Consider the following 22,702-nt stretch of genomic DNA (forward strand, 5'->3'; position numbering starts at 1 on the left):
CACAGGAATGGCGGCGCTAGCAGATAGAGGAAGAACCTCTAAGACCATGAAACTTTATTGCTAACACCATTCACAGCATCTGAAACTGGGAGGATAAGTCAGAAACTTTGCACATCCACGGGGAGGATTAATACGAAGCACATTTCACTCCCTTGTGGCATATGATACTAACGTCGGGAGTAGATTGCTGACTTGGGTAGCTAGGTAGCGTACATTGGCTACCTGGCTAGCTAGCGAGTAGCTAAGTTCGCTGATAGCTAACGTTAGGCTAATAATACTCGAAACAAGTTGGCTAGCTTGTGCGCCTACTTATGTCTGTCTGGCTCGCGGTAACTTGCTAGCCAGTTCAATCGGAACCGTTTTTCCTTTGCAATAGCTAACATAGCTGTTTATCCGCAAGTGTACTAGCTAGGCTAGGGCTAAGCTGGTAACGTTAGCTGGCTAGGTAGCTACTAAGCTAGCCAGCTCGCGAGACAGCGTTTATTTCGCTTTGGTGGCTAGTTTCTGCAGTTTGGTAAGCTAGCTCTGTAATTAGCTAGCTACCAAGCTAGCTAGCGCTACCCATATCCTGTGCTACGATGGAAAGTTTAACCTTAAGTGATGTGGAGCAGAAATATTACTCGGATTTATTTGTGTACTGCGACACAGAGAACACCAAGAAAGTGGCCTCCAACGGCAGAGTTCTTGACCTTTTCCGAGCGGCCCAGCTACCCAACGAGGTGGTACTGCAGGTAACTAACGTTAGCTAACTTACTGGTGGCAAGTTCGCCGGGCTGTCACAACTGTAGCCTAACTTAACATTAGACTAGTTAGCTAGCTAGCTACATGTTTCCACCTGGCTAGCGTTGTTGTAGTTTGCTAGTAAGCGGTGGTGAAAGTTTACGCAACAACACACCTGCCAGCCCTGATTTCTCGTCTTCTGTCATGTCAGGCTATATGAAATTAGCTAGCTAGGTTAGGCTAGCGAGATATTCTCAGTGGTACTTTTTTCTTTATTATGGGATTGACTGTCTGACCGTTATGTAGCCAGCTAGCTACCGTTAATCGTTTACTAACTTGGACAGGTAGCTAGCTGATACACTTGCCTGTTAACTTGCTGCCTAGCTAAGTTAGAGAAACGGTACAAATCTGTTAAAATGTGAATTCTTAATAGTCACCCTTTTGCTAACGTGCTAGCTTGAATTTCTTAGGCTAGCGAGGTGCAGTAGGCAACGCTAGCTAACTTAGTTAGCCAAGTTACCGTTACTGAGTGTTGCAGATTTGTGTACGTTACTGTATGGTCATAGACTAATAACCGAGCATGTTAGGTGTAGCTATTCTGGTTAATGATGTTCGCTAGCTAACTAGTTGACTTGGTCGAATTGGCTTTATTTAAATGCTGAGCATTCTTTGGCTACCCACCAGGTTTATGGTTTAGCTATTTTGGCTAGCACATCAGCTAACGTTATTTTAGCCAACTAGCTAATGGTTTGTGTAGCAGTAGGCGTGACTGCATAGACACTATTCACTGTATTATTATGGTAACGTTAGATTGTTAGCTAGCTGGTTGGTTCGTAGCAGTCGTACTGGCGTCCCGTTGATTTAATTTACACCATTATGGCGAGGAACAGAAATATAAGTTGTGGTGTAGGCCAGTTTCTATTCCATATACAAAAATGTAGCTAGTCTAGGTCAAATGTAATATTGTGCAGTGTCTGGCCTACCGGCGGTCTAATTGACCATCCCTATTTGCGGGGTAGATAGTTGGAAAGCATGTTTTGTGACTGATATCTTATTGCAGATAGGCATGTTGGAAGAGGAAACTTGCGCTCCTCGTTAGCTAGCTAACTTAGCTACATCTTGGAAACAAAGATAACGTTTGTACAATAGTAGCCAACTGTTTTCTACCCAGCTGTTCACTGACGCCTGTAGAATATTCGGCCGGCTAGCTAGCTAATTAGCTTAATCATAGTAACTTTACCAGTGGCTGCTTAAAATAGCTACGAATGGGTGTGTTTTGTAAATGGGAACAGTTTGAAAAAGCACAAGCTAGATGTTATTATCTAAGTCTAATAAACCTCCAGCTTCATCATACTGAAGCTTGTATGCGTGTGCATGGTAATACATTAATGAATTATGTGCCTAATTAAATTGACGTGGCGTTAGCTGACAACATGCCGACTCATAGGACGTCCGTGCAGCAATTCATGAAACGTCGGTCCTTTTCGAGGCTGACGACATAGCCAGTTAATGTCTACAAAAAAACAGAAGTCGAAGCACTTGCCATGATCAGTTTACAGTGCGCTGTATTACAACTGGATGAATTTTTTTATTTTGTTTTTTCAGGTTTGAGCGCATGTGATGTGGAGGGGTGTGTCTTTTTGATTCACAGGTTGAATCAGCGTTTAACGAGCGTATTTCAGGGCATACTGTTGTGTTTCATGGCCAGTTCGACCATGGGGACAAGGCCTACCAATTTGGGATTTTTTTTAGGCGTATGGGATACATTTTTCTCCGTCCGTTCTTTGCTTTGCGTGAAATTCACTGAGTACTATCTATGCGATGGAAACAGATTCTGTAAGCTGTCATGAGTCATCACAAAACGTGAACGTGCTTTAATTTAAATGGCAACTGTATCATAGGATTTGGGTCATTGCAAGGCGTTTGTGGGTTTTCATACGCCTCTTGCAGATTCTTTTAATCATATTTGATAGTTAATATTCTACCAAATCTGATAATCATTATTGTCTGATTATACTCGCACTGTGACGGTCAGTGTTTTCCTGCATGTAGTTCCCAGACTTGTGGCTTTTCTTAATTGTTTATAAGTTACATTGCCCTTTGTACACACAGATAAAATGTCTTTTGCACGTTATGCTTAAATGAATGCCCTTGGATCAACTCATTATCAGAACGTACAACAATAGATTGCATTCGAGTCTGTCGCATTGTGCAGTCTGGGATTTGCAATGGTGTGTGACTCCTAAAGGCAGGTGTTTCCTGGATTAAAAATATCACTGGTGCCCTGCAGTTCTCTGCCTTCATTGTTGCCCAGTAGAGCAGTACAGTTGGTTTTATGCGTCTGCTTTTGCACTGTCAGCATAATTGATGGGTTGTCCCTAATCAATACACCCAGTAAACAGAATATCAGATTCTTTCTGTACTCCATTATTTTGATGAATTGATATGGCATGTTTTTGGAACAGTTGTTAAATGGTTTGTTTAAACTGTGCAGATTCACAAAATTACATTCTTAGAACACTCTTTAAGTCTTCTGTTTGAGGGTTCAAAAAACCTTTTTTAAAAACCTCATTTACAGGCCACGGTTAGTTTGGGGAATATGAAGGTGCAATTCTTGTACTAATGTGTTCAATGTTCCATTTTTCCATCTTTTCAGCTTAACAAGCAACATATGCTACCTGTTTTCACCTTTTTTCTTAAAATAAATCTCTTTAATAGCTGTGTTAATCTGTTATCTAGTCATCTTAAATCAATTTGACAGATTTATAATGATTATTGCTTATTCCTCTGTTTTTATTTAGATTTTTTTTTTTTTACTGGATGCAGCTTTAAGTAATTTTCACAGATGCAGAATGATTACTCAAACAAGTACATTGCTGTAGGCAAAACCTCAATTCCATGATATACACACTCATACACTCATTTGAGTCCAGAAGTTTGGTAGCGTGTTCTATTTTTGTCTACTGCACACTGGGTAACACTTGTAGGCCAGCCCATATTCAGCCTTCCTCTGGTCTGCAGGCAGAAGTATAGGAGAGGGTCAGCAGGGTTGCTGCTGTAGGGAACCTCCAGAGGTGGAGAGTTTTTGTGCAGGGGAGGCCTCAGATTTATACCCGTCATGATCAAATCAGGCAACCTTAAAGACAAGCTGTAACCAGGTTGGAGCAGCACTAGCTTACATATGCACCAGTGAAGCTGGTCTTTCTGGAGGAGTTTTTGAAGGACTCTGTTTGATTGACGTCATATGAGGAGAGGGACGGCATGTGAGGATGTGTGCTGCGCTTCAAAAAGGATGGTGATTGGAGGGGAACGGAAAATTGACAGGCATTTGATCGACATGCACGCCCACTGGTACACGATGGCGTAAAATCTGAATTCAGATGTTTTCTTTTTCAGCTCGTCTTTAAGTGAGATTGCACACATTCTCATTCTCTGAGTCTTACATTGAATAACTGTCTAGAACTGGACTGCCTGATTGGGCTTTTATGTCTTGAAATGGAATTGGTTTGAAATTTTGACTGCACTCACCATCTCCGGTTTAGAGACTGAGACTTTAGTGGCTTGTGGATTCTAGCTATACTGAAATGCCGCTTCTGCAAGCAGTTCAGTTTCTGTTCACTCCGCAGTTCAACCTCTTGTATGCTTCTCCATTCTTGGTGGAGAGAATGCAGCAAATGCTCAGAAAGGAAATCAGAGAGATCAGATGGTCTGGTGTAAGCAGGTCTGTAAAGTTGCGCAGATTTGAGTTTCCTGCCATGCAAGTGAAAGTCTTGTGGAGTGTGCTTGTGCAGTTTGCACTGGCAAACACGTTTGATTCTGTAGCAGTATGCTGTGCATTCATTTAAGTATTGCCTGATATATTGAGTCATTAACCAACTCCGTTCATATGACTTAATTCCAGATTCCCTGCTGAAGTAAGCTCAAGGTCAAAGGTTAAAATGTTCATGCATCCCGCTGTGATGTGGTTTTGAGCATGTGACAGTGTGCAATTCTGAGGTGCAATTCTGCGGTGTACCAGGTAAAACTCATGTTCCAGAGGGTCTGTTTTTTTTTTTTTTGTTGTTTTTTTGCCAGATCACCGAGCTTTGTGGTGCCACTCGTCTGGGATATTTCGGACGGAGCCAGTTCTACATCGCGCTCAAACTCATCGCCGTGGCCCAGTCCGGACTACCACTCCGAGCAGAGAGTTTAAATAGCGGTGAGCAGACAGCCTTCTGATGATTGTTATCGTCATTGCTCCAAACATAGCTCCAAACCTGTGCTTGACGGGTATAAGATTATCATACTACCATATACTACATTATCGTTCCGAAATAGTGCTTGGTATCAAATTTCATCTTGAATGTCACTGGTGGCAAACCGTGACTTAAAATAAAAGGTAAAGTAGAACAGTGATGAATGCGTTGTTTTCACATTTGGTTGCTACATTTGCAATATCCAGCGTAATAGCTTATAAATGAAGGCTGGTGTAATGGGCAAAATATGCATGCACATAAAAGGTCTAGAAATGCTGTTGTGTTTTTTTACTTTTGCTCTTGCATGGGCACAGGCAAATAATGTGTCCAACCATTACAATTTCCAGTGTAATTTATCTGATGCATTCTGTCGTTCACAATACACAAGCTGTGACAAAAGGCTTATCCTGAGCAGCTGTGTGTTCTTAAAGGAAGGACAGCTATCGTGAACTGGTAATAGGATTCAGAGAATGGGCTGAGTTGGAGATACCATAGACAGGAAATAAGGACATCCCTGTAGGCTGTTAGACATGGAGGGGGAGTAGACGTCGACAGGAAATTGCCAACCCTGAAACGAAGGCTTGAGCAGAGCATGTTGGGAAAGAGTTATCAGTTGCTCCACTCCGTGGGGAAATGGAGTTGACACACTGATGCATTATTGGACTCTGGTGCGAGATGTTAGTACTGTAGGATTTGTGTTCATTATGTGCATTAGGGAATGGTGTTCCAGGGGCTGGACTCACTGTTTTTTACCGTCTGTGGTGGTCTGTTGCTGATCCCTGTCATTGTGCATCAAAGTGCCTGTCTATTGTTTTTACCACTGTTCAAACTGACTTAAATCTCCAGCTACCTATAAGCCTATTGTGAAGAGGGTGAGAAAATGGGTATCTATCTTTTTTTTCATTTTCCACTGAGTGTTAATGTTTAGGCCTAATACAATTTGTGCTGTGTATTGAAAGACCGTTTCTTTCTAATATGCAATGGTCTATAGAGTTGGTCTAAGAAAGGGGACTGCAGATACGAATGGGTGAAGTGAATTGGTCATGTTATACTTACACTTGAGCAGAGTGTTTATCTCGTCTTGCCTCTGCCTGCTTGTAGTGAAGGACCTGCCCCTGCCCAGGTTTGTAGTGGGTAAGAATGAGCAGGAGGCCAGACACGCTGCCCTGTATCCCGACTCGGAGAACCAAGGGCCTTACTCGGGCGTGATCCCGCGACCCCCAGGACGGGTGCAGGCCAAGAAGGTCCCGGGCCACGAGGTGATCCAGCCTGCGGCAGAGCCCCAGGTAAGGCCCCTGCCGCCTGCAGCCAAGGTGCCCTCCCTGTCAGTCCCAGTCTCCACCCAAATCCCCTGTGATTTTTGGCTTCGGTTGAGAATTTTGAGAATTTACTTGGGGTTTAATGGGGACTCAAAACAATAGTATAACAGTCATTTTGATTGGTTGAGGTATGAAGGTGACTGAAAGGGTTAAATCGTTCACACACAAGCCTCAGCAATGACGCAGGCTTTTAAAAACGAGAAGCCCCTGTCACAACCATCTCACGAGAATACTTTCAGCAGCCTGTTTTGAGGGTGTTGGTTTGAAGTTTCAGCTTTGTGCAGTTATGTGGTCAATGTGGATGAGGCTAATGCTTCAGGCTAATGTGTTTAAAATGTAAAATATATGACCGAATATCATTCATTTATTGTGGTAGTAGACACATTCTTCTAATTTAAATATTCCGGCCATGGAAAATATTCTATTAAATATTTTTGGATATTTATTGCGTCCATAGTGGTATTGTACAAGAACTGCAGAACCTTTTGGGGATGTAAGATGTGGTCTGTTTAAGGATCAACACTGCACCATGGAGTTTTTCTAATGGATATTTTGGCAACCTTCAATTTCGTACAGCTGTCCAGTAGATTTAAGTATTTGTGCATTTTCAGAGGAAGTGTTTTGAAGTTTTGAGTTTTGAATACCAGAATAAGTACTGTCCTTTTATTTTTTTATTGACACTTGATTATAATTCAAGAAATGTTGTAGCCCTGAAAACAAACAAGATTTTCTGAGATGGGATATTTTGGTATTTATATGATGTGGAACTGAAAACGGGACTGAGCAGATGAATCGCAAGCATTTCTGGCCAGTGCCTCTTCCTTGTCAGATTAGATGTCACTTTTATGTCTCATCTTGCTTGAATTTAGAAACAACCTAAATTTAGCACCGGTTATGAATCGGTTATGCTTAAACTTCTTGCCTGACTGTGTGAGTGACATAACAATCTTGAGATATCAGTGTTGAAAATGAGATTAAACTGTGAATATATTATAATATTTCATCATCAGGTATAAAGAGTACAGCAGTCTTGCGTTGCAAATCACGAGGTATGGCTTTTTAAGATGTATTCTGTAATAAAACAGGAACTGTTTATTTTCTGTTCCAGAAATGGCTTAATTCCACACAGAATTATAGTCTGTGAGTATACATGCAGACGCCAGCCTGCAGGGCCATTTTCACATTGCGAATCACCAACCTGTGCAAACGTCCAGGCTCCTAAGCGTCACCCCTCATCCAGAGAAATACATTAGCCTTGTGGCCATATTTGTTGGCAAAATGTAGGCAGGATTCTGTGTAGCTCGCAAAAGCCTGCTTTGACTTTTTAATCAAAAAAGGCTAGTAGATGATTAACAGCTCTCTCTCTCTCTCTCCTCTCCTTCTCTCTCTCCCTCCCTCCCTCCCTCGCTCTTTCTTTCCCTCTCGCTCTCTCGCTCTCTCGCTCTCTCGCTCTCTCGCTCTCTCTCTCTCTCTCTCTCTCTCTCTCTCTCTCTCTCTCTCTCTCGCACACACACACACACACACACAGCCTGACACCACATCCCCCGTGGTGTCCCCCCACCAATCTCCGCCAACCTCTCCGCACTCCTGGAGGAAGCACAAGCGTCAGACCAGCAGCGGGAACTCGGAAAGGCAGCCCGTGGTAGCAGGTGCTGTCTGGACACCCTTCGGTGAAGCACAATCAGGTAGTTACTGGGTAGCTGCCATTGGCCGGCTACACCCTACACCCTGCACCCTGTACCCTTATGGCTGCTTAAGTATCGAGCCATTGAGATGTGCCAGTTTGTATTGGGGGTAATGTAAATATCACTGTGCAATGAATATGGTCTTGAAATGACCCAACACCAATTCCTGAATTAATGAGCTGTACAAGAGAACTCAGCTCTGTGAAATAGGCATAATCCCATAGCATGTCATGCTAACATTGCTGTGATTTTGATTGCGAAGGTTCTATAACCCTGTGTGTGCTGATCGTGTTTCCCGCTAACTATGCGCTATGTTTCCCCCCTTCTCTCTGCCTCGGAAGGGCCTGTGGCAGGCGATGCAATGTGGTCTGCCCACTCTCCCCCTCCCGTTCAGGAAAGCTGGGTCAGTTTCACCGATACTCCCTCTACCAGCACACTTCCACCAATGCATCCCTTGTCAGCCCAGGTAGTGCAGCACACGGTCCTGTGGACCTGCCGGCTTTCTTCCTAACGGCCCCGAGCCCCCAGATACCGCTCCATCGATAGCGCGCCGCCGTCGCTAATTGAGAGTGCTCAGAGCAGGCTTTTTGGAAGCTTGCACAGGGCAAGTTTTGCTGCTCGTGGGGTAGGCTAGCGTGACAAGATCCTGATGAGATTAGCAGAAAATACACAGTTCTGTAGCGGGTGATATCAGTAGTGAATTTTGTCGATGGGTTTTGCTATGGGGCATGCATTATGAAGAGTAACTTAGACGCATTCTGTTTCTTTTTCCATCTGTTGTGTTGATGACCGGCATAACTGATGTTTTACCTATAAGAAATGCAGAGACTTGTTTCTTCTCAGCTTTTTCCACAGAAAACAAACACTGACAACTTTCCACCTGTTATTTTGTATTAGCACTCATCTCAAATCAGTAGAATTCCTTAAATGGGTCAACTTTTATTAGAAAACTATTTACAATGACTATATTTGTTGTTCATTTTCTCACGTTGGGGGCTTTAGGAGAGCACAACAGTACGGAATGTGGCTTCGGCGGCGACAGCGAATGAAATCCAAAGGCAATCTAGTAACTATGACGACCCCTGGAAAATCACAGACGAGCAGCGGCAGTATTACATCAACCAGTTCAAGACCATTCAGCCAGACCTGAACGGATTCATCCCCGGTACGTACACCAGCCACGCCCCGCTCCAAACCCACCGTTCAGCCAGACCTGTACCATTCAGCCACGCCTTGCTCCAAACCCACCATTCAGCCCGACCCGCTCCAAACCCACCATTCAGCCCGACCTCAACCATTCAGCCACGCCCAACTCCAAACCCACCATTCAGCCAGACCCCGCTCCAAACCCACCATTCAGCCAGACCTCAACCATTCAGCCAGACCCCGCTCCAAACCCACCATTCAGCCAGACCTGCTCCAAACCCACCATTCAGCCAGACCTGTACCATTCAGCCACGCCCCGCTCCAAACCCACCGTTCAGCCAGACCTCAACCTTTCAGCCAGACCCCGCTCCAAACCCACCATTTAGCCAGACCTGAACATGTTCATCCCCGGTACGTACACCAGCCACGCTCCGGTCCAGACTGTAACCGGGGTCCGTCGCATAATGGCTGCAGATTCAAGAAAGGTATTTTAGGTCCTGATATCCATGAGAAGACTAAGTACCAAAAACAATCTCTTTCCAGTTATGAATGTCCACTCTTCTGTGCCTGTCATGAGCTTTACCAAGAACAGTCTTTAAGGCTCAACTACACAGAATTTATAACGGCTTGTTTAAATGCACATTTTCTTCGTACGGATTGTGTAGAGTTTTTATAGCACCTTCAACTCCAACTTCAATGTCATTTTCCACACAATGGGAACGTTAACATTCATTGCCTTAACATCTGCTTCTGTCTTCCATATCAGGATCTGCAGCCAAGGAGTTTTTCACTAAATCAAAGCTGCCTATCCTTGAACTGTCACACATTTGGTAAGTCAGCTCGGGGACATGTCAGGCTTTTGTGTGGTTAGAGCAGCTTGCTGTATTGGGAGATAACAGGCCTATATACCTATGCGCCTGGAAAAGGCTATCTGCTAGCTGAGGTAATTAAAATGCATTTCAATGATAAGCAGTATGGCAGAGGGGCCAGCAGTGTTAAATTAAAATGAAAACTGGAATGTAAAATTGACTTTTTGATATGGCACTATTTTTCTACATGATGAATCGATGCGGCCTTATTTTTGAAAAATATTGCATGCTTCTGGAAGTATGTTAATAGTTAATGGAGTGTTATTCTTAGTTATTGCCTAACAGCCAGTGTTTATCCACCACTGACTCATTTCCTCTGCTTTTCAGGGAGCTGTCTGACTTTGATAAAGATGGTGCTTTAACACTGGATGAGTTCTGTGCTGCGTTTCATTTGGTGGTAGCAAGAAAAAATGGCTATGACCTTCCAGAAAAACTGCCAGAGAGCTTAATGCCAAAGCTTATTGACTTGGATGACTCAGCAGGTAAAAGCAAGGAGAGAGGCTTTCTTTCATGACTTTAAAAGGCGAAGTTGTGGGCATATCTCTGCCATTTGAGCACTTGTTTGGAGAGAGTTGGAGGTTTGAACAAATTAAGAATAAATGCACTTTAGAGTTCAGGGTAAAGTGGATAATTATTAGGCTTGTAATGCGGTACAATTGCAGAGTTAAAGGGATAGTCCATCTTTTTGGCAAATTGACATTTTTCTTTTCTTGCCCATAATTAGACGATAAGATTGATAGCAGTTTCATCCTTGTGCATCCAGTACAAAATATCAGACAATATCTATGGGTTGTATGCTAACTGCGCTACTGCTAGGAATGCCTGCAGTCAGAAGCCACTTTTGCTCAGCTTGGTGATAAGCAAGCCAATGAGTTTGTGGGGTTCTGTTTGAGCTCACACACAAGCATGCTCTTTCAGAAGTCCCTGATGCGGTTCCAGAAGTGGGGTACTCCAGTTCTCCTGTGGAGGTGACCCCCAACAAGTCCCCCTCCATGCCCTCACTAAACCAGAACTGGCCTGAGATGAACCAGAGCAACGAGGTACAGCCTGTCTGCTGCACCCCCTGACCCCGATTCACCTGCACATGACCTTTGACCTAAAGAGCTCATTGGTCTGCACTTGATTTAGGACTTCATGCTTGGTATTGTGTACAGCAATTGAATTTTTTTTTTTTTCAAATGTAATTTTTTTTTTTTTTATTTCATATTGTTATTGTGGCCTCCCCTCAATTGGCTGTGTGGTTGGGGGGAGTTTCTTGGCTTTATCCTGTTTTGCAGAAGCTTACAGACTGGGATAGTTTGCCCAAAAATGTCAGATTCCTGCATCTTTGTGCAAGTAAAAATAGGCATTGCTTGCTAGTGTATTGACCATATACAAATGCTATTTATTGGCCAGTTATTTAGAATGTAGTGATTGTATTTTACACTTTAGTGAACACTTTGCTGAAGTCACGTGTCACAATTATTATTCAGTGATGATATACTATATATAAAAATACATTTATATGCAGGTTTTTTCCTTGTGCTGTTGCTAACTAGCTACACCATTGAGGGCTTAGTTACTTAGCCAGTGAATAATCTGGGGCTGTATTCATAAAGATTCTTACTGCACTCTAGGGAATGCGTGTGAAGCATGCTAAAATGTGTTACCGAGGACTTTGACTTTGAATGTGCTCATAACCGTTTGGGGCTTGCCAACATGCGGAGAGACACTTTATTGCAATGGCTATTAAGGGCATAGCAACTGGCAGCAATGCTGTAACAAAGTCGTTTTTTTAACCATTCTTCTACTACCTGGAAAATATCTGCTGATCTCCACTGCTAAAATGAATTTAATGATTTGAGAACCATTCCGCTTATCGATTGAATTTATAATTCTAGCAAAAGTAGGTTATCACATTGTTTCTGTAAGTCAGTGACATTACCAAATACTTGTATAGACCTGTCATAAAAACACCTTACCCAATCAGTTTACTTCTCAACAATTCCTTTCCTTCTTGAATATTACAAATGTTTTACTTTCCTGTTGATCGCAAAGTGCATTTTAATAACCGGCTGCTGCTATTTTGTAGTGTAAGAAAGTAAGGACTTGAAAAGGCATTGTAAATGGCTTTTTGAGGCAGATTGTAACACTGAAGAGGACTGTGCTGTTTCTTAGAGCTGGAGTCTTGAGTTTCCTCAGACCAACTCTCAGTCCTGTAGTGTTCAGTATGAGCGAGCCAAACTCCTCCTGTGGAAACCAAACGTCCATCTTCTCAATAGTTTTTTTTAAGTTCTATTCTTTGGTGATCTCAGTTCATACTAACCAGTTCCAGCCATCCCTTCTGTAAGGTTTTTTTTTTTTTTGCTAATGAAACATTTGGAAAAAATGTACCCGTTTATATCTTAACTATTGGTTTCCCCTAGCCCCGCCCAATTAGCAGTGCTTCCATTGCATTGGTTGTGATCGCGCCCGTGCAGCGAATCAGTGTGCTGACGTGTGTCTCTATGCTTTTGTCTCTTCAGCAGTGGGAGACTTTTAGCGAACGCTCCTCCAGCTCACAAACTCTGACCCAATTTGATTCTAACATTGCACCAGCTGACCCTGTAAGTCAATCACCCTGTGCGGCCGTTTCATTATTACTCATTTCATTAACCCCCTCCCCGCCCAGTTCTGTCCCAGAAAACACCAGTTCCCAGCATGCCGCGGCCTCCCCGTGCCAAGGCCGACTGCGCCATTCTCTCTCAAATTCACACTGTTAACGTGCAGCACGACGTGTTAATTGTATGGTTTCTTTTTAGGAAGCTTTGACAACTTGAATTATCGCACCACGGTTACATACAGAACTGTGAATTAGAATTAAGATTTGCTGTTCTTGAAGATCTATCATCATGTAGGTTTTCACACCAACCGTGACCGAGCACGCCTCATTCAACAGCTAGAGACCTCACTGAGCTGCTAAATAGTAGAATCCGGTGTGCGATATTAGGGTTGTAATGAGAACTTATAGGGCGGTATTAGGGTGGCGGTCGACGCGTTTCTTACCCCCTGTGATGATGCGGAAGGCCGTGGCGCAGTCCCGCGGTGTTTTCTGAAACGGAGCTGGGCACGTTGGCGTGAGCGCGGTGTACGGGCGATGACGCAGGCACTGAGACGTTTGTGTGCTTCCTCTGCAGGACACGGCCATAGTTCACCCCGTGCCCATCCGCATGACCCCCAGCAAGATACACATGCAGGAAATGGAGCTGAAGAGGACAGGAAGTGGTAAAGATGCTGGTTATTCGAGTGTAATGTTTGACTTTACCTGCATACCGCTGTTCTGGTGCATTGAAGTGCAGCTTTGGATGGTTCAGTCCTTTGTCCTATGGTTTTTAAGACTTAATATAAAGAAAGCGCTGCCATGAAAGCCAAACGACATTTTTTGAGTTAGTTAAACAAACGGACAAGATTCCGACTTTTCCCCCATTTCTCTGTGTATGCGTATGTCTATGTGTATTTAATATATAGACAGAGTTAAACTTGGAAATTGACCTGAGTGAGGAATGGGAAATGATGGGGAGGGGGGGGGGGGTGGTATGGGATGGAAATTATATTTCAACTTTGAATCCTGAATTCTGAATAAATAAAAAGTTGATCACAGAAAAAGAAAGCTGGGCCGCCTCTCGTTTCTGAATGGTCTTTCCTTTACAGATCACACACATCCTACGAGCCCGCTGATGGCGAAGCCTCCAGAGCTGTCTGAGGAGAATAAGCTGCCGTCTTCTATGAAGTTTGTAACTAGTAACACCACAGGTACGTTTCTGTGAGTTCAGCTGGTAACACCACAGGTACGTTTCTGTGAGTTCAGCTAGTAACCCCACAGGTACGTTTCTGTAAGTTCAGCTGGTAACACCACAGGTACGTTTCTGTGAGTTCAGCTGGTAACCCCACAGGTAAATTTCTGTAAGTTCAGCTGGTAACACCACAGGTACGTTTCTGTGAGTTCAGCTGGTAACACCACAGGTACGTTTCTGTAAGTTCAGCTGGTAACCTCACAGGTACGTTTCTGTGAGTTCAGCTGGTAACGCCACAGGTACGTTTCTGAGAGTTCAGCTGGTAACCCCACAGGTACGTTTCTGAGAGTTCAGCTGGTAACCCCACAGGTACGTTTCTGTGAGTTCAGCTGGTAACCCCACAGGTACGTTTCTGTGAGTTCAGCTGGTAACCCCACAGGTACGTTTCTGTAAGTTCAGTCGCACTCATTCCAGTGCTCTGCGCAACTCTCCTTCATCGCAACATCCGTCTCAAAGCCACTCATGGCTCTGAGTTCAGTTAGACCTAAAGTCGAATGGCTATAACATTCATTCTCCTCTAACCTTCAGAACTAGCTTTATTTAGTACTGTGGCTCTGCTTTTGGATTGCTGGCTCTAAGTGGTATTATCATCGTACTAATGGCTTATCTGCTTAACCACCTGGTTTGATCCCAGTTAAATTTGTTTGTGCTCGACCATTGTCATGAATGAAAATGCTATGTAAGGAAGTTAAGCGCAAGTGAAATATTTCCACACATTTGAGCAATCCTTCCCCTCTGTCTTGCAGGTGATGGATACAGCAGTTCCGATTCGTTCACGTCGGATCAAGAGCCAATGGGAGGTGCCGTGACGAGACAAAGGTCGGCTAACTTCTGCAGGGTTGCCTGAATCTTTCTTTGTGGAAAGTCTTCATTCCACACGGCAGAACGCATAACCAGACATTTCTATTGATGCCCCACGTGGTACAAACAGCAGTGTATTTTTAATTGAACACATAATGGGCGGCGGTTTGTCATAAGGAAGAGAGACGCTTGATGGCCTTTGTGTCATGCCGCTGCGCATACAAAGAGGTTTGTTTGTGTTTGTGTTTTTTTCAGATCTCACTCGGGGACGTCTCCCGAAGGGCTGAAGGCCACGGCGCCCCCGCCGCCCCCTCCCCGACCCCACGCCTCTCACTCCAGATCCTCCTCGCTGGACATGAACCGAAACTTCGCCGCAGTGCCCGCGGGTAACGGACACGCCTCGACACGGACAAAAGAGAACCTTCACTTTGATCTGCCTGCTTTGAATATCGCACGTGGAACGACACAAGTGCATGTACAGGGCTCTATAGTGCTCCAATTTTAGGGGGAAATGGATTTCTGCTAACTGGGGGAATTAATTTAGGTGTGCATGTACTAATTGGGGTGCACTCGTCATTTTCTTTTATCTCATAAGCAGACCTGGGTCAAATAGAGAACTGTTTTGGGTTTATATATTTTTCGACACTACTACTTTACCACGCTTGTCTGGCGTATTGGAACCAGGCGAGATCAGTCGGGCTCAGAAAAGAATTTGAATCCAAAAGGGTTGCGTATTTGGCCCGGGTCTGCTCACATGGACATTATTCTTGGGAAACGTGTTAGCGTAGCACCCTGATATGGTGACTAGCGCTGGCCGTTGAGCCCGTCCTGATGGTGGTGTTTGTTCTCCAGGGCAGCAGCAGGCCGCAGGCGTGGCCTTCCCCCCAGCAGTGCCTCCCCGTCCCCAGCCCACACAGGTATGCTACGGTGCTTCTGGCTACGCTAGTGCTAATGCTACGCTAGTACTAATGCTATGCTCGTGCTAATGCGTTTCTACGCTTCTGCAGAAGCCCTGCAGCTCTTTATCTGTTTGGGGCTTCCTTGTGTGCTCTGTGAGCTTCCTGTACAAATTTGATAAGACTGTGGTCTGTATGTTCATGTGCAGATATATCCTTTCACTGTAAACATGTTATTGTATACTTTGTGATTTCCACTGCTTGGATTTGTACTTTTATAAAAATACGAATAATGAGCATTATAATATACGTTAAGGGAGACTATATTGTATGACTGTGTTGTATGACATAAATTCCAATAGCTGTCACTGTAAGGAATGGGCCATTAGGCCTCTGTTGAATTCAGGTTTCCTTATTATTGGATGATTCTCTGTATTTGTATAATGAGTGTTTCAGTGCCCATTCTGATTTTAGGATGGTTCTGGGTTTTAAAGCTAGCTCGGTAGCGCTGCTCTATGCTCTATGTCTGTGCAGTAAGTGTAGGTTAGCGTCTGAGTGCTAAGTGCTGTTCCCCAGACCCCCGGGCTGTGCAGTAAGTGTAGGTTAGCGTCTGACTGCTGCGTGCTGTTCCTCAGGCCCCTGCTCTGTGCAGTAAGTGTGGGTTAGCGTCTCGAGCGCTACTTGCTGGGTTAGCGTCCCGAGCGCTACTTGCTGGGTTAGCGTCTGAGTGCTGCGTGCTGTTCCTCAGGCCCCTGCTCTGTGCAGTAAGTGTGGGTTAGCGTCTCGAGCGCTACTTGCTGGGTTAGCGTCCCGAGCGCTACTTGCTGGGTTAGCGTCTGAGTGCTGCGTGCTGTTCCTCAGGCCCCTGCTCTGTGCAGTAAGTGTGGGTTAGCGTCTCAAGCGCTACTTGCTGTGTTAGCGTCCCGAGCGCTACTTGCTGGGTTAGCGTCTGAGTGCTGCGTGCTGTTCCTCAGGCCCCTGCTCTGTGCAGTAAGTGTGGGTTAGCGTCTCAAGCGCTACTTGCTGTGTTAGCGTCTCGAGCGCTACTTGCTGGGTTAGCGACTGAGCGCTACGTGCTCTTCCCCAGGCCCCCGGGCCTCACGGCCATCGCTCGGCGGAGGGAGATGGGCTGCCGGCCCACCCCAGCACCTCCCCGCAGCAGATCCCCGAGCAGCCCAACTTCGCCGACTTCAGCCAGTTCCAGGCCTTCGCCACCGAGCCCGCCGAGGACGGGGAGAAGCTTCCGGAAAGCGCGCAGGTGGGCGAACCCGCCGCCTGAGCACACTCGCGCGCCATATCCGCTCATTAGACCGATTACTCAACCGCTCAGCACGGCTTCCCCATTCCCATAATGCAACACTGCTGAATGTTTGGGGAGGATGTGCCTGTAATACGGGCGTCGGCTGCCATTTATCATCGACAGAAATTATTAAAGACGTCAAAGTGAGTAATGGGTCTGATTAAGCGCAGCAGAAGCGCAGCAGAATCCCGGGGCTGAGTAGAGGACTGCGTGTGCGTGATGCCGGCTCTGTTTGAGCGTGTCCTGTCTCCGCTGAGTGCAGGCGGAGAAGCCGGGGGAAGCAGCCGGCTCTTTGAGAACGGCGAAGGCTGACGTCCCGGCAGAAGACCGCTCTGCCCCGGCTGTGAACTCGGTACGCCCGACCTCCCTGCACTCCACATACTTACACAACCCTCCTACATAAGAGCTTTTCATAAGCACTGCATAAGCATTCATAAGAGGTTATGTCAATTACCGCGAATAGGTGTGATGCCATTGATGAAGCAGGTGACATTACCATGACGTACCAAGTGAACTGACACATGATCCTTATGTCGGTTATTGACATGCGTAAGTGCTTATGAATGTTCATGTAGTGCTTGTGAATGTGCTATGTAGTGCTTATGAAGGAGTTCTATAGCTCTTATGTAGGAGCCTTCAAATAAACTGTTACTCATATTTAAAGGGAACATCCACCGAGGGGAAAAAAGAAACTGAAATCACCCATTTCACTGCACTTTTAAGAAAATATTTTCATGCAATTTCTTTTTTAATTGCCCAGTGGCCTTGACTGTTTATGGTATCCTGGGATGTGGGTTTCACGGTCGTTGATTTGCAGTAATGACTGCATTCAACTGAACGCCTGGGTTTCAAATCAAATCACTGCTTATTAAAACCACACCCCTGGATACTGAGCACAGCCAAAAGCCCATTCAGATGGGGAGACTTTGGATCTCACAGGGCATTGGTCCAGAGATATTCGTCATTTAGCATTTTCTGCATTATTAGTTCATGTTTTTCCCCAGAACGGTGTTCTCTTTAATGACTCATTTATCCTGGCTTTCCACACAAAAACTAGTTCCCTCACATTCATGTTCATGTACTTTATTCATTTTAGATTATTTAATAGTCTTTGCTATATACCTGTGTTGCATTGAACTGTTTTGTGGTTTATAATGATGGACACTTTAATAAATTAGATACTCTGTGGGCAGTAATGAAACTGGTGGTCAAGTTCACTATTTTTCATGCATGGATGCATGGTGAATGGACTGCGTTTATAAAGCGCTTTTATCCGAAGTGCTTTACATTTGATGCCTGCCATTCACCCATTCAAGCACTCTCACACTAGCGGCAATATGCTGCCATCCAAGGCACCATCAGCTCGTCTTGCTCAAGGACACTTCGACACACCCAGGGCGGGGGCTGGAAACTGCAACTTCCTGAGCTAATGTCGCTAATCTGACACAGTGACCCAAGGGAAGCACCAGTCTCTCCTGCCTCTCCTCACAGAGCACTGGGATTCAATTATCTTGCTAATTCAATAACACTGAACGTGAAGGGGTGGCTCTTGGGAACAGATTTTGTCTGAGGTGATATTTCACAGGCCCTCTGTATCTCCCTGCCCCCCCCCGTTCCACAGGCCAAAGGCTCCACACCCCTGGCCCCCCCACCAAAGCCCGTCCGCAGGAGACTAAAATCGGAGGACGAGCTCCGGCCGGAGGTGGAGGAGCACCCGCAGAAACCCAACGTCATAGCTGCTGTTCTGGCCACTCAGCCGTCTATTCCCAGGTACGGGGTCACTGGGGATCAGCCTGGGGGATCAGCCGAAGGAACAGCAGTGGCGCCCTGTTAAATACTATGGAGGAGGAGGAGGAGGAGGAGGAGGAGGAGGAGCAGCGTGTTGGGGGCTGGGACACATAACCTGCATATTCCAGGGCTCAATAGGGCTCCCATTTTAGGAGCATTTGCTGGTGAAAATTGATGTGTGCTAACTGGGAAAATAATTTAGGAGCACAAGTATTCATTTGGGATGCATTAGAGTGCTCCTGAATTTTTCAACTTGGGAGCACTTGTACTCCTTCTAAAAAATGTTAGCCTGGAGTCCTGTCTTCTGCAAATTATTTTCAAGTTTGTTTCTATTTTCATTTTTTAAAGAGTAATATATTGCTTATTACAGAAAGTTGGAGCTTGTTGATTTAAATGAGTCCTGCCCTTGCAGATTACAGATTTTCTCCATTATTGTAATGTTTTTACAGATCAGCTGGCAAGGATAAAAAGTCTATACAAGCCTCGATCAGAAGAAACAAAGAAACGAATACAGTGTTGGCCAGGCTCAATAGTGAATTACAGCAACAGTTAAAGGTAACTTCTCCTTCTCTTTGTTTTTGTTCGATAAGCTTCATAAAGCAGACCATTATCTGTTACAGTCCAGCAATATTTGTAATGAATCCCCTTCGGTTGGTTTCTTATTAAATGTGTTTTTGGGATATAAATTCGTACGTAGTGCCCTGAGGGTGAGAAAAGGAGTCTGAGATGAAGATGGAGACATTAGTGTAATTATCTAAATCTGCTTCATAAAGTATGTGTCAGGACCGGAAGCTGGTTCTGTAATGTAATGAAGATGGAAAAATGAATGTGTGTAATGACTGAATTTATGTGTACATTATGTACTGTACACTTTGTGTGTTTTATTAGCATTCCGTTTCCCTCGATAAAATATAACGACCTATTCATATTTTCATGTCATTTTCAAGCTGGTTTATCTGAATTATCACTTCATTTTCATTTTTTGTGACATTATTTAAAAAGCGACTTTTCAGCCAGTAACTTGCTGCAGGCATCACATTTGTTTACATTTTCATTTATCGATGGTGTACTTCTGAAGGATATTTTTGTCCAAATTTTTCCCTGTTATTTTCCAGTTTGCCTGGGTGAAAATACAACAGTAAAAAAACTGATTAGGCCTTGCAGCTTAAAAAGTGAGAACTTTCTGAACAACTGAGCTCAGAAATCGATAAAGTAATCCAAGTCTTAAGATGGATGAAGGTAGGAGCATAATCAAGCAGACGATTACAGCTCCAACTCTTGAGTAAATAAAGCAACATTTGTGAGACCTTGAGAGGTGTGGGGTGGGGCGGCCTGTAGCGTAGTGGTTAAGGTAAATCACTGGGACACACAAGGTCGGTGGTTCTAATCCCCAGTGTAGCCACAACCGTTGGGCCCTTGAGCAAGGCCCTTAACCCTGCATTGCTCCAGGGGAGGATTGTCTCCTGCTTAGTCTAATCAACTGTACATCGCTGTGGATAAGAACATCTGCCAAATGGCAATAATGTAATGTAATGTAATGGGTGGGACATCACAGAAAGAGGGAGACAGCCTGTCCTGCCAATCCCGGGTTTTCACTGCAGTTCCCCTTTGAGATGGTGCACTACCAAAGCAAAGCTGCCCAACTCTATTCCTGGAGATCTACCTTCCTGTAGTTTTTCCACTCCAACCCTAATTTAGCACTCCTGACTGTACTAATTGGCAGCTCAACCAGATCTCTTGCAGTTGAATGAGGTGTGCTTTGTTATGGTTGGAGTGAAAATGTTCAGGACTGTAGATCTCCAGGAACAGGATTTGGCAGCCCTGCTCCTGGTGTTGAATGAGGTGTGCTGTGTTATGTTTGGAGTGAAAACCTACAGGACTGTAGATCTTCTAGAACAGGCCGCGGTTTGGCGGCCCTTCCTAAGAACGGATAGATGGCTTGTTCCACTGCGTCCCTGGTGACATAATGTGTTGCACTGTCTGAAGTAACACTAGCTTTGCAGATCTGTGTCTAAGGTAACATGAAGTCGCTATAGTCATCAGCCTGTGTTGCAGGTCATGATGACACAGGTTGGGGTTGTAAACATTTAATGGCTGACTGCACTACTGTTTTTGCTTGAGAAGGGGAGAAAGGGGTTTCAGAAGAGCTGCTCAGCATTCCTGAGCCTGGGTTTCTGAGTAGATCTTGTGCTTATCGTTCGCAGGACCTGCTAGAAGAGAGGATATCCCTGGAAGTTCAGCTGGAGCAGCTCAGACCATTTTCTCACTTATAACGGGGAGGGGCGTCTGCCACGCGACTGAACATTCAACGAGGGCGAGTGAGAGAGAGAGAGAGAGCGAGAGAGAGAGAGAGACCTTCAGAGTCCGATCCCTCCCCTTCCAGGACGCACGAGTGACCACCCCTAGTCCCACCCCTCCTCTGCTCCAGCAGGCTCTACAAGCAAACGCACCCCCCCGCCCACCCCACTCAGACACCGATTGGCCAGCGAGCATGTCGCTCCAGAGTCCTCGGGGGTAGGAGTGTTCCCAATTGAGGCACTTTCATTTCAACTGAATAAAAAATATATATATATATATTTAAAAACGTCTAGCCCCCTTACTAGTGCAGTGCTTCCGGTCCCTTCCCCCTTGGAAAGTCTTCAGTTAACGTGAGCAGCGGAGGCTATTGCGGTTGGACAGTAGGTGGCGCACTTGAGCAAGCGGAGGGCGAAGTGGCTCGGGGCCGGGGCAGAGGCCGCGGTTAGCGGACGCGGTCGTGGTTATGAACATCGACGGCCGTCGGTCATATTTGCGACCCCTGCACACGGTGCGGTAACAATGGAAGGTCTGTGCTGACGTGCGCCCGGGCGCCAGTCACTCATCTCCGCCATCGAAGGACGAGCTTTCCCTTTTGTTTCTGCGTCCCCAGCGGTTTCCAGAGTAACGCGAAGAAGTTGCGTACCTTGTACAGTACTTGACCCAAAACAACTGCATACACTTCCCCTCTCCTTTTTGTTGTTTCTTACTTTTTTTTTGTTTTGTTTTGTTTGTTTTTTTATTTTCCTTTTTTCACTTACACGGACATTACCTGTAGCTTACACTGTACCTTACCTGAATCGGTCCCACTCCAAACAGAGCAAAGTGTGACGTGAAGCCTAAAATCAAATGACTGCACCCCCCCCCTTTCCCCAAAAACCATTTTAATCTGCATGTTTTTCATGTTCTTACTGTTACCAGACTCAAAAAAATAAATAAACCACTTAATTTTTATAAGTATATTAACTAGTATGACTTAATTTGTGTTGGTACCTAAACTTGTATGAGTCTTTTTTTTTTTCGTTTTGATTTTGCTTGTTTGTTTTATTTTGTTTGTTTTGTTTGTTTTTGTTTTGTTTTTCTGGAACCTTCCATGTTCCTTTTGACCTGTCCTCTAAGCCTTACTCCTGCCGTTCAGATCTCCACTTTACTATACTGTCCCTGTACTGAACCAAGGCAAGCCTTCTTTCCCCTGCTGTCCAGGTTGATGTACTGTATAAGGGGTATGTTGTATATTGTATGATACACACCTTTTGATCTCATATGTAAATTTGCATTAATTGCTGACTAACAGCAAATATTCTATTTAATTGCTTATATTATGGCTGTGGGATCATAGATGTTTAACTGCATGGATGTCTCTGCAGAATGGACTAGCAGCTGTGTGATTTTTACACAAAATAAAAACAGCACAATATTTTAATTGCCTCTCCTTTTTTTTCCTCTTATACCCAGCAGCCTTATGTCTTATGGACGCAGTGAATAATTGACAAGCTCATAGGATCGTGTTCCCGTATTTTCATACCTGGCAGCAATGATGAAACTGAAGCTGAATAAACCATTTTTGTCAAGCGCTATTTCCATCTCCGATTTCAGTGTCTGGTGCTGACTTAAGGCTTTAACATGTGTCCAATGTTTTCTGTTGCATATTCTATTTTTGAGTTTTCTTGGTTTACTTGAGAGCAGCCCACACTTTTGTGATGGAAAACCTTTTTTGTTATTACTTTTTGTATACCCTAATGCTGCAAACAATGTCTCGGTTTTCCTGATGTTCAGTGTGGTTGTGAGACTATCTTACTAATTTGCCAAATCAGTGGTTTCCGCATTTAATTTTCT

The 22,702-nt window shown here is 44.7% G+C and overlaps 1 protein-coding gene across 2 annotated transcripts; it reads left to right on the forward strand.

Annotated features, from left to right (window-relative positions):
* The first annotated feature begins 1 nt into the window (after position 1).
* reps1 (RALBP1 associated Eps domain containing 1) lies at positions 2 to 22,289 on the forward strand. Of its 2 annotated transcripts, none has more exons than XM_061241416.1 (20): positions 2 to 731; positions 4,795 to 4,918; positions 6,057 to 6,241; positions 7,803 to 7,959; positions 8,301 to 8,428; positions 8,962 to 9,124; positions 9,872 to 9,935; positions 10,302 to 10,456; positions 10,893 to 11,014; positions 12,479 to 12,559; positions 13,130 to 13,217; positions 13,644 to 13,745; positions 14,533 to 14,605; positions 14,843 to 14,973; positions 15,440 to 15,504; positions 16,571 to 16,741; positions 17,046 to 17,135; positions 18,405 to 18,553; positions 19,021 to 19,126; positions 20,776 to 22,289. In XM_061241416.1, exons 1-20 carry the CDS (start codon positions 579 to 581, stop codon positions 20,842 to 20,844), a joined length of 2,376 nt encoding a protein of 791 aa, XP_061097400.1. In that variant the 5' UTR covers positions 2 to 578; the 3' UTR covers positions 20,845 to 22,289. The 2 variants fall into 2 exon arrangements, with proteins under 2 accessions (XP_061097400.1, XP_061097399.1); XM_061241415.1 differs by having other exon boundaries at positions 8,301 to 8,362.
* The last annotated feature ends 413 nt before the right edge of the window (positions 22,290 to 22,702 follow it).

The sequence above is a fragment of the Conger conger genome, chromosome 5 (assembly GCF_963514075.1).
Source record: "Conger conger chromosome 5, fConCon1.1, whole genome shotgun sequence".
Taxonomy (NCBI): Eukaryota; Metazoa; Chordata; class Actinopteri; order Anguilliformes; family Congridae; genus Conger; species Conger conger.

Bases quoted from the DNA above. Each gene is read 5' to 3' on its own strand.
- reps1 (XM_061241416.1), top strand. From the start codon at position 579: ATGGAAAGTTTAACCTTAAGTGATGTGGAGCAGAAATATTACTCGGAT. The intron at 6,242-7,802 runs GTAAGGCCCCTG...ACACACACACAG, and splicing joins AGCCTGCGGCAGAGCCCCAG to CCTGACACCACATCCCCCGT. The intron at 12,560-13,129 runs GTAAGTCAATCA...CTTCCTCTGCAG, and splicing joins ACATTGCACCAGCTGACCCT to GACACGGCCATAGTTCACCC.